This window comes from Dermacentor silvarum, chromosome 1, assembly GCF_013339745.2.
Source record: "Dermacentor silvarum isolate Dsil-2018 chromosome 1, BIME_Dsil_1.4, whole genome shotgun sequence".
Lineage (NCBI taxonomy): Eukaryota > Metazoa > Arthropoda > Arachnida > Ixodida > Ixodidae > Dermacentor > Dermacentor silvarum.
In genome coordinates, this window is record NC_051154.1 from 49,759,427 (window position 1) to 49,771,750 (window position 12,324).

At 47.3% G+C, this 12,324-nt stretch overlaps 1 protein-coding gene across 2 annotated transcripts in view; it reads left to right on the top strand.

The window, feature by feature from the left end:
- Window positions 1-4,284: 4,284 nt before the first annotated feature.
- The window catches only part of LOC119462539 (uncharacterized), a 31,199-nt gene continuing 23,159 nt past the window's right edge, over window positions 4,285-12,324 (top strand). The window contains exon 1 of one of the 2 annotated variants that reach the window (XM_037723884.2): window positions 4,285-4,394. In XM_037723884.2, the coding sequence (XP_037579812.1) occupies window positions 4,355-4,394 (40 nt within the window). In that variant the 5' untranslated portion in view covers window positions 4,285-4,354. The remainder of the gene's footprint in view (window positions 4,395-12,324) is intronic. The other variant, XM_037723891.2, reaches the window with a different exon arrangement.

The following is a 12,324-nucleotide window of genomic DNA, read 5'->3' on the forward strand; positions in this document are numbered from 1 at the left end:
ACCCAGAGAAACCTGCTTTCGGGAAAAGCAGCAACCACGCGTATTTCTGACGTATTTTCGGCGTAGCACCACCTGTAGTCAGCTACTTTTAGACATAGTAACTACCTAACTGTTAGTTAAGGAGTTCAGTTCTCAAGAATTATTCCGATTTTGCAAGATCATGCATGACCTACGACAAAGGGATGGAGGCCAAAGACGGTCATGTAGCAAAAAGTTGCACCCTGCGCGAGTCCACTGTGATTTGGAAAGTGCGCCATCTTTTTTCGCACACTGTCGAGTATCCAGAAGGCGCGATAACAGGCAATCAGAGAGGTGGGCTTGAAAAACGTGCCCGTTATTACGGCAGTAAATGTGAGACAAAAAAGAAAAAAAAATACAGAGCTCTTCCCCTGTCGAGGAAATGATGGTAAGCGAAGCTTGTGACAAGACGACGCTGTTGCAGGCGTTCCGCCTCGTTTGCCCTAAACTTAGGGTCGGCGGCTCTTGGCTGACATGTGGCCTCAACATCGCGCTCCCGCAACTCGGGGTCCGCGGCTCTTCGCTGATGTTTCGCCTGCGCTTCGGAAGCCCTCACGCTAGAATCGGCACGTCGATGACGAGCCCTTTCCCGAGCGAGTTCGCGGCGCCGTTGCTCAAACGCCGTCTGCTCCTCGGTGGCACGCACCACTACTACTAAGTGGTTCTTTTGGAAAAAGGAAAGGTTGGCGCTATCTTCTGCAGCCCTTGAGGGAGCACGGCTCAGCACCAACACCACGCGCGGCCTTTCCATCCGCCGCCGAAACTGATCTGAGGCGAGGGAAGCCCGGCGGAGCGCGCGCCAACACACTTTTCTTTAAAGTCCCTATATAGGGACTTTAATCTTCTTCCCTTTCCCTCCCTGCGACACACTAAACGACCCTGATTGGTCGCGCGCGTCACGTGATCCGGCGTTGGCGCAGCTTTCCCCGCACATGCTCTTTCTTTCTTCCTTTCTTTCTTTCCTTCTTTCTTTCTTTCTTTATTTCCTGTCCCTGGCTCATAGCCGCATATCCAATGCGGGCATGCGCCACACGTGACCTTTTGCGTGACTGCGCCGCCACCGAAATCTGTAACGTAATACAAGCTGCGCTTGAAAAATCCGGCAGAAGCCATATTACGATGAATGTCAACGTAAATGTGATTATCATTCTAACAATGAAGCGACACATCGTAATGCCGCCACAGAGACCCATTATGTATGAGGCACGTATATGCAGCCTGGTTTCCCTCCCGCTTCCCACTCGGGCCCAACTCCAATGCGGCCTATTCAGACACATGTAAAACGCAGAAACGCGTTTCTGAGATAACCCCTGGACCGATTTTATTGAAATTTGTAGCATTTGAGAGAGAAAGTTAAATTCTAGTGACTGTTGAAAGCGGAATCTCGATTTAGAGCCTGAATTATTTTAAAAGAATTTTCAAAAATTTGAAAGTTCGAGAAAAATAGAAGCACGATGTTTACAAATTAATAGCTCTGCATCAAGAACAGCTAGCGGGGTTCTGTGAACGGCATCCATTAGATCATTCAAAGCGAACAAATTGGATATTGTCAATTTATATCTTACGTGAATTCGTTACGTTGTGTATAAGGGTTCTGCAAAAGCTGCATTTCCATATTACTAAATGTTTTGAGATTCATGTGTAATATATCAATCTGGTCTGCTTTAGATGTACTATTAGATGCAGTGCACATAATTGTTATATCATTTTTCATTGCTGAGTTACAGAGTTGTAAACTTGATAGTTTTGTTTTCTGAAAATTTTTTAACAAAAAAATGACGACCTAAATCAAAAATTCGAAACCAGCAGTCGCTAGATTTTAAGGTTTTTTTTTTAAATGCAACAAACGTCGTCAAATTTAGTGCAGTGGTTGCCGAGAAGAACGAATTCTCCTTTTACATCTATTTAGATGGTAGGTATCGCCACTAATTGTTCTTTGTGCCGTCCTCCGCACTCTCTCTATTCTCCTTCAGAGCGTCTGTGATTGGTGCACAGCTTACACGTGATGCTCTAAATGGTTAGCGATGATATTTAATATTTTGCGGAGGGTTCAAAACCAGTGCGAATGCGCCATGATCCAGTCGGGTTATTCGGAAGGAAATGCGTAGTCGTAGCCAAGACCCAAGGCGGTGCTCTAGACTGTACCACAGCAGCTGCATAAAAAATTGGAGGACGCTTAATGTTCGCCTTAAGGAGGCCAGAGGTGCCTAAATCGACCGCTGGGCAGATATCTCCACATTCTAATAAAACATGCTCCATCGTTTCCCTAGCTTTACCGCAGCAAGCACATACTTCTCCTTCCTTGTATCTCGCTTTATAAGTGCGTGTTCTAAGGCATCCTGATCTCGCTTCGAAAAGTAAAGAGCTTCTCTTTGAGTTATCATAATTTTTTTTTCCTGATTTCATTTGCGTGATTTTGATAGTGTCGGTCGCGAGCGCTACATGTGGCTGGCGGACTCCCTGAGCGCAACCTCGCGTGGCTTCCGAAATCTCCATCGCGCGTGCACGCCGATCTCGAATGCTATTAACCTCGATCATAGGTCAGCGTATGTTTGCAGGCATTGCAGACTACATCTTTTCTAGAGCCAGAAAACCAACCTTTAAAAAGCGCATCCAAGGGATTGTGCCGACCGTGGTTTCACCGCGGCACCTACCACGTAAACACTGTGCGCTGGGTCACCAGCCGTCTGTACCGCCCACCATAGTTTCTCACTGTATCACATAGAGGGAAATCTGGCACCACCGCTTATAGAAGTTTTCTAACGAGCGCTGTGTCGTCATGGGAACGACCCATTTCACGGCGATCCCGTGGGCGCTGCCATGTTTGATCACGTGGTGACGCGTCCATGACTTGCCTCAGCTCCCTCTGTGTTAACAATGGATGTGCATGACGCCCCACTGCGGCTCAGCAAACCTGTTTCGATCTCTCTTTCTCTGTCTCTCTGCGTGCGTGCGTGTGTGTGTGCGTGCGTGCGTGTGTGGTGTGTGTGTGTGTGTGTGTGTGTGTGTGTGTGTGTGTGTGTGTGTGCGTGCGTGTGTGTGTGTGTGTGTGTGTGTGTGTGTGTGTGTGTGTGTGTGTGTGTGTGTGTGTGTGTGTGTGTGTGTGTGTGTGTGTGTGTGTGTGTGTGTGTGTGTGTGTGTGTGTGTGTGTGTGTGTGTGTGTGTGTGTGTGTGTGTGTGTGTGTGTGTGTGTGTGTGTGTGTGTGTGTGTGTGTGTGTGTGTGTGTGTGTGTGTGTGTGTGTGTGGAGAGAGGTTTCGGAACCTTAAACAACGATGCAAGTGACTCAAAATTTCCTGAGGGCACCACTTGAGGGCGCCACAATTGATAACCTGCGATCAGCGCCTGCGATATACCTTTGAATTGCCAACCTCCGAAACCGAAATTGCAGCGGGTGCGCCGGTCTTGATCGAACGTCCTGCCACAGTACTATTATTGTGGCAATATTGCTATAGCCCGGTGCATTCTGTGCTTTATATGCAACGAGGAAGTCTCGTAAATGACCGCTCTTCTTGTTTCAGATGCACGGTCCCAAACATCGTTCTTATGCGGCATTCAAAGCACGGAGCGAGAGAGATATATACCCGTGCTTCCTTACACACAAATGTAGCACTCTTCTGCAGGGACAAAGGTTTATTATTTCTATTTGTGCATTTCCTAGCCATGCGTGCGTTCTACATAAACTCATTACTTTGGCCTTTTTTATGTGGGAACGACAGGGATACTTGCGTGCCCGCACGATTTGGTAACGCTTTCTTCAGAGGACTTTTCGATATTTTTCACACTGTGATACGCCACTTGTTATCGCTGAGCGCACGACTGCTGTTTTTATACCTCAAGCATGCTTGTCATTTACATGCAGCGAACTGGCTCGTATTCGTCCTCCTCGCACGTGTCCTATAACTCCGCTCTCAATCTCTACATGTCGCAAGAGCATATGTCCGCACTGTGTTCTTTTCTATAATGTCGCTCACCGATGTGAACAGCACGTGGCGACAGGTCTTGTCTACCGTGCTTGCGTAGGTATTTCAGTGAGCATAAAATGCGAGAACGTTCTGCCGGCGCTAGGATGGTGTCATTCCGTGACTCCTGCTCCCAAAGTTGCTGACGAAGCGCGACCGCTCTCGCGTGAGCTCGAGCTGCGCAGCAGGAGCAACTCGCCGGTGACCAGCACAGCACCAGCCTCGTTTGCGCCATCGCCCCTGATGTTCGGCGTTGCATAGTGGAAGAATGGGCGGCGGTCGCGGAGAGGGTCCCCAGCGAGGCCTCCTCGCCGCGCGCCTGCCGCAAGACGCCGACAGCCGCCCCGTCCGCGGCACTAGGCCGCCCCGTGCAGGATGGGATGCTGGGTCCTGCTCCTGCTCCTGCGCCTCGTCGGTGAGAGCACCCGTTCTCCTGCCCTCTCTTCGCGCGCTGAACACGAGCGGGCGACTATAGACGGGGAATGTAGTAACGTTGAGACGGGGCGCATCCTCCGCGCCCATCTTTGGCTGCGCGCGCGTTTACAGGAGTTATCGCTGACTGCAGCTTTGCGTTTGAGACTTTCTGTATGAGACAGACAGCACGCGAAAGTTATGGCTAGCTGGCAGTTAACAACAATACCGCGCAGCATGCAGTGTTGGAAAAAAAAGTATGTAATTGGTTCAGGTCGTGGAAAGCGCTCACTTTCAATTCGCGCATGCACCGCTCGAGCGAGCGTGCAGAAGCCGTACGTCTGTGCGTGCAGCAAACTTGATGGGATGTGTTATTCTCAGGATTGCTGCACCGTTTGTTTTGAACATGATGTGGTGGATGGCGAAGCTTTGAATTTTACTGGTCACGGTATCAAAGTGCCTATACGTTCATTGAGCGGAGCGCATCGAAATGTACGTTTTGCTTGCAGCGTATACTATGTATTATAATGCTCTGTCATCTCTATGCTGTCTGAGCTCGAAAGAAAGTGCGGTGTTCAAGTACTATGCGTCCTAAGGGCTCTGCTGCACGCGGGAGCTTTGAACTATATAAGCTGCTCCGTTGTCCCATGTTGTATACGGGTGATGGGAGTCGACTTTTGTTTGTGTACAGCCATCTGGAAGCCCTCAGGGTGCGCGCTAGCCTCGATTGGCGTATGCCTGCGCATAGTTCCAACTTCACTGTCGAAAAAAAAAAAAAAAAGAGTACGGCTTCTTTGGGCGCACCAATACTGTGCCTTGTTTCAAAGTTAGAAGAATTTTGGGCAGGTTGGTGGTAACATATTTGGAAAAGGTTGAAGCACTAAACATGTGGCCACAAGGAAGACAATGCGGACAGCACGGGCGCCCATCCCGTCCGTTCGACTTTCTTGTGGTCTCATGTTGTGAGCTTCAACCTTTTTGCAAATTAGAAGAATTAAGACATTATATAAAATTAATTTTATGTGGAAGTTGGCATGTGGAACGCCGTCCAAAATGTGCTGTTTGTTTAGTTCTGTGTGCTTCTAAAGGCCGATCGGCAGGGTAAACTGTGCGTAATATTTGGTAAAAATATATTAGTACAAATATGTATTTCGAAATATGACAACTGCTCCAAGTTTCAAGAATGCTTGGAGGTTATTGTAGACTCCAGCGTCACAATAACTCCGACAATCTCGCTTTCGTGGTGGAAACGCAAGCTGAATGTAAGCGATGCGACAGTCCCTTTGAGCGCGACATTATATGAATATATATAGCGCGACAGAAGCCAGAAAAGAGACTGTAGGATTCATCGTAACAAACTATAAAAAAATCAAATTATGGTGTTTTGCGTCCCAAAAATGCGCAGTGGGTTACGAGGGACGCCGTACAGTGAAATGCTCCTGATCAACTTTGGGCACCTGGAGTTCTTTAGCGTGCACCTAAATCTAACGGCACATTAGACTGGTCGTTTCAGAAAGTTGCGATAGCGCTACAAAGGTCGTGTAATACAGCGACTAAGTTTTACTGCGGGCGTAAAAAAAAAATACACTTACGATAATGCAGCCATGTCTGATCACTACTACAGACCCCCTTATTCTCGTAAAGCTGTCACTTACGCGACTTTCGTAGCACTTCCAGAGCGCTCTGAAGCGACCAATCGAATGCGTCACAAGCATACGCGAGCGCTTTTGCGTTCCGTCCTGATTGCAACGCGGCCGTCGCGGCTGAGAATCGAACCCGGGACCTCGTGTTCAGCAGCAAGACGCCATAGCAACTGAGTCATCGCGGCGGGTATATATAACAAACTTCAATAGAGCTGTTCACACTTAGGCACCTAGCCGGGGAAAGCAGAGATTTCATGCGCTTATTTATTTGGCTTGAGTGGTACCATATTTTGAAGTAAACGGAACAACATCACAGCTAAAGAACAGGACACCCCAGACTCCAATGAATCACTCCATTCATGGGACTCGTGTAACGCAGAGAGTAGATTAAGTACCCCAGTGATGCAACATGTTATGCAAATATTGTTCAACCTCCTAATTTCTCGCCATTTGCCCAATTTTATGCAAATTCTGTGCAGTCTGCACACAGAACTTCCTCGCGCGATCGGGCTCTCTGTCTGTCTTTCGTTAATCTGTTCCTCCGAAATTTATGACAACATAGATATCGCACGAGCCGAACGATGAGCAATTCGCAGGCCGCTGATTCCTTTTAACCCAAATTTTCAATTGAGGCAACTGAGCGGGCCAACTTCTGCCTTTACGGGCTTTTCGGCGAGGAGGTAATGCTGCATGGTGCGAACGTACGGACAGGACAACGTAAACTCATTTCCTGCTGTCGCAGTTAAAGAAAGAAAGCGCACGTACGCGTCTACGTTCTTGTCCTGTCCTTGCAAGACCTTTTTTTTATTTATTTATTTTTACTGTAACGCCTAATTATGGTAAATGATTGAAACGTTGCTTTAGAGTACAAGTTTTAAGATCCAAGTACACGATACAAGTACAAGATCCAAGCTCTCGGGCTTCAGTGAACCGTCCACTTATACGGTTACGCTTTCACTTTCTGACCACGCAGCCCGTCTGAGATCTAATTAAGGCAGCACGTTTGTTACTATTCGGGGTATATGCGATGATTTTCTGCTTTCGTACAACCACCTTTAATGAAGAGTAGCAGCGCGGAAACTATGTCTCTGGGAAAGAAGAAAAAGAAAGAAGAACGCGGCGCGGTAGCCCAGTGGCATGGCGTTGCGCTGCTGAGGTCGTGAATTCGATCCCGGGCGCGGCGGCCGTATTTCGATGGGGGCGAAATGCAACAACGCTCGTGCAATTCGATTTAGGTGCACGTTGAAGAAGTAAAGGTGGTAAAAATTTATTTGGAGTCCCCCTCTACGGCGTGCCTCATAATCAGGTCGTGGTTTTGGTACGTAAAACGCCGGATTTTTTTTTTTTTTTTTTTTAATAAAGAAGGCAACTCGTGTGTCAAAACGGACATGTAGAATTGTCGCGAGACAACAGTGTTCCCATGCATAGTATCCACTGATTTAAGCTATTTCTTCACAGGCATTCGTAATATACATTGTGTGCTGCACAGTTGAGGTCTTGTCTATCATTTTGTACCAAAAATCTTGTATTCGCGTTTTATTTGTGCATTTTTGGCGTTAAAAGTTTGCAGAGCGCGGGATCTGTGAGAAAGCTAAATTTTTGCAACGCCAGGGCACGCATCCTGGAATTTAGAGTCGCAGCTTGCGGTATATATGATGGGCAGTCAGCAGAGTCGTCCACTCCTTGACAGGATGCACGGCAAAACTACCCGGAAACTAAGCTTTTTCTCTCTCTTTTTGGTTTGCATAAACCGCGCCCCGTGACCGTTTGACCCCGATTGAACGTAACATTTGTAACATGTACAATTCACTTACGGTTTCCTAGTACAACTGGCCTGCTCAAATTGGTCTGATCGGCTTCACGTATCCAGATATAAACTGAATAGATAATAATACTAATATATAATAAAGTATTTATGAACTGGGTACTGCACTGCATCATTACGTCGACCTAAGAAAATCGCAGAATTGCCCAGTCATATCCGGGGCCATGAAAAGTGAGACTTTCGGCAAGAACAGAGCCGCATGGCCCTTTTCAGCACTCGTGAAATTCAACGCGGCGTTAAGGCATAGGCATACACGGCGCAAGGACATTGCATGACTTATAACAACGAGTGGAGTACTGCTTACGATACAGGTGGAAGATTTACCGATGGCGATATCATCCTGCATGACTGAATACAAGCTATAAAACTTTAAGACAGTTTACTGTGTGGTCCAAGAGAAAACGAAGAAGATTAAGAAGCTCCCTAGCTATATACAGACAACACGTAGAGCATGCATGAACTGTCAGCTGTGTCCCAAACTGTCCCAATTCGAACACACTTCCAAACCCAGAAGGCCACAAATAGGGTCATGGCCAAGAAGAGCACAAATTAGAAAACGTTACGTCGCAAAATCGCCCTTGGCAGGATACTTAGACATGCAGAGAGGTTTTCGCAGCACGATGTTCACGGATGTTGCACAGGTTCTTCGATGCAAGCCACCAAAATTATATTTGTGAGAATAGTTCTGTATAACATAGTAACAAAGGGCCACGAGAACACTCTTCTTGGTGATGCACGACACGACTCGAAGTACTTCGGCCACAAACGCGTTTGCTGTCGCAGCAGGACGCCCGAGCCAATAATCCTTGTGACAGGTTTATTTCTCTAAGCTAAATTAACGTCCGCGTTCAGTCGTAAAACATGAGCACAAGGCATCAATAAGCAACAGCGTGAAACAAACGAAGAGGAAAAACAGCATTTGTAAAGCGTTGCGTGTCAATTTTCGTTTTGTTGTGTTGCGCTTGTTTTTGCGGCGTGTAGCGCACACGCCGCGTGGTGGCCTAGTGGCAATGGCGTTGCGCTGCTAAACTTGAGATCGCGGGATCAAATCCCGGCCACGGCAGCCGCATTTCGATGGGGCGAAATGCAAACGCACCCGTGGATTAAGTGCACGTTAAAGAACCCCAGGTAGTCAAAATTATTCCGGAGTCCCTCACTACGGCGTGCCTCATAATAAGATCGTGGTTTTAGCACCTAAAACCCCATAATTTAATTACTTTTTTTTTTTTACTGTCATGCGCACTGGCCGGCATTGAATATAAATTGCTCGTGCCATGGGGGAAAATTTGATAAACGCAAGCACTTGATTTTAAAGAATATTTAATAGACAGCACGAGCATTTGAACGTCCTTATCTGTGTCGGCTTTCCTGAACGCATTGTACACCGAGGCCGGAAATACGAAACGGAACATGTTTTGGTAGCGTTACAGAGTTGCTGTGTACGAGTATGCTTGCGCAAAGGGAGTGAGGAGCATAACAGTACAGAGTCACTGGATTCTAGATGTTGATGATGTTGTGATGATGATGATGATCTTTATTGACATCCCCTTTGGAACGGGGCGGCGACAAATCACCTAGCCACCTAGGTGATTCACAAGTCACCTAGCCAAATCACAAATCACAAGTCACCTAGCCAAATCACAAATCACAAGTCACCTAGCCTGCTTGATCTAATCGGGTTTTACTACACCAATCGCAGTCTAGTATTTTGGCTATCTCAGCTTGATCTTTTCTTTCTTCATTAAAACCTCTTTATCCTATATTGTACAGTTACCTATGTCTATAACGACTCCGGTTCTATCAATGTATTCCCTGCTTTCTTTTTTTAACCAATACTCTAAACGTCTCTAATGTATGACGACTACTGACCAAGTTAATGCTTCCATTCGTTTTAAATTCCATAGCTTCTGGAAGGTGGACGTTTCCTACGCGTCTCGCTGGGTGAATACATTCGCATTTCGAGGATGTGCTACGGTATGTTTTTGTTCTCAGGCAACCAGCTCAGGCCTCCAAACGCACGGCACTGCCCTTTGTGTTATCGTACAGATTTTCCCTCCTTATTTCTTTCTTGCCGTATTTGTAAATTTCCATCTAGCAGCGTGTGGTGAGGCGCCGTCGAATGAAATTTGACGCTGTCCGCGTTTCTTCGTCCCGTACACTGTGCAGCTAAACAAACTCAGCCCCGCTATTCCCCCCCCCCCCCCCCAAAAAAAAAAAAAAAAAAAAGCATTTTTTTTTTGCACTTCTAGGTTAGCACTAAGAAAAATCTTCAAAAGCAAAGAGCCAGACAGAGCACAAGCGACTGTAACCGCACACCCCGCCGCTTTCTTTCTCACGTCTGCCAAGTGAGCTTACATAAGCAGTCTCGCCGTGATGTAACCTGGCATTGAGGCGCGCACAACGTGCGTTCAATGTCGTGGCATGTGCCGCGGCACGCCTCCTTAGAGGCGCTTTCAGATGCACCCTTTTCGGCGTCCAAGCTGACCCGCGCACGCGGCGGGAGGCACAGCAGCTGCCAAGAGCGCTGGAAAAAAAAAAAAAAAAAAAAAAAAAAAAAAGAAAGAAACGAACGAAGAGCAGGGCCCCCGCCCAGCGCTCGCTGCATGCACGGACGAGCGGCTTTGATGTGCACCATGGGCGAGATAACGGCCGCCGAATTACAATTAACGTTCGTGGCCAAGGTTGCGTCTGCGCCCTCCCCACCTCGAGCGCGCCTTCACGCTGCGATGGAAGAGATTCGAATCTAGGCCGAGGCGCCTTTTCAACCCCGGCCGTCTCGAAAGGCCGGCAGCGACAATAAAGGAGGGAGGAGATCATTCGCGGTTCCGCGTCCCCTGCTCCTGTTGCAGCGTGACAGCGGAGGTAGCCACCACCCTGGGCGAGGACAGTCGGCCGGACACGGCTGGACACAGCGCGACCCCCTCCTCTTCCGCACGTGGTCACTCGGGGAACGAACGACCTAGCACGTACCAAGAGGCGCCTTGACAATGTATACCTTTCTGGGAAGTTGCGTCGTATCGGGGACCTACATATATGGGGCGTACACATAGCACGGGCGCCGGAATGCACTGTATGCAAGTGCACGATCGAAGCGCAGTTCCTTTCCTGCTAGTCGGTCGTTAAGGGTAACCGGTCTCTGTGTCCTGCGGGAAACCGCTCGGCAGAGCACGTATTTCCAGTGGCGTCAGCGCATTTACCGGTAGCAGTGACGGTTGAAGCAACTTAATAACCGTGGCTCGAAACGGGATTATATCTTTCACTCATTATATCAGGTACTTGGTCAAAATATTAATTTTTCAAAATAGTAAGGGGATATAAACAGCTACCTCTCTCTTTCTTTTGTTTTCAATTTTTTAATTAAGGAGCAGGGGGGAGGGGACACATAATTTGCTTCGGTGGACATGAGAATGTGTGCGGTCATCACTGAATAACTATCTAATTAACTAACGCTCACTGTTTAACTTTCTCATTAATTAATTTATGGAATATAGTGCAGATGCGATATTTAAGCCAGTAAATGCTGAAGAGATGTTAACGTAGAAGGTATATAGCTGAGTCTACAACACCAATTTCGAGATACGTGTCCACAAACAACTAATTATTTTCTCAGAAAGCCTTTGCTTACTGGACAAAACTATGTGGAATACACTTTGTGGCATGTTTAGAGACGAATCATGTCGGAAGTGATTGTAGTTTCAGGATTTGTGTTAAGTAGAAATGCCTTCAGCTGTGGCAGGCGTCGATTCTGAAAGTTTAAATTGCACCCTGAAATAATAATTAAGCACTACAATTATAAAATTTATTTATTTTAGGGTTAATTAGTGATTATCACACAATTTAGGACGTCCGCTGGTGCGATATTGTCGTCGAAAATTTGAAGTTCACCTACTGCAATGTTTATTCGTTCTTTCTTTCTTTTTCTATACGATATTAACGGATCGCCTCTAACTAAACGTGCCTTTGTCTACATTCTTGTCCCATGCACGTGTGACCCCATCAAAGCGATCTGCCGTCTCGCGATGCGGTGATAAACTTAACCTTGTTATACCAAAGCTACAATATTCTCAGTGAAATCACTGCAAGAGTGCTTCTAATTGTACGCTATTGGGGTTCTGAGTACGGAGTAACGCTGTTGACTAGAGCAAACAAGTCAAGTAAAAAAAAAAAAATGCTACCGCGACGCAAAGTCGGCCAAAAGCCGATAGAATTGTACACGCGCAAAATAGCAGCGCTAAAGAGCCGCGCCCTTTTCACTGTCCGCACTGCTGCATGCAGCGCGGTCGCGAGATGGGGGAGTCAAACGAAGCGTGCAACAGCGGAGCTGCGGCTGAAGGCGGCACAAGAACAACGACGCAGTTGACACGGCAGCGTCCAGAGGCGCGGGAGGGGAGCGGCAGAATCGTGCGATATATGTCGTAATGCGTATATGCTGCCGGGCACAAAACAAAATCACGTATGAAAGCACA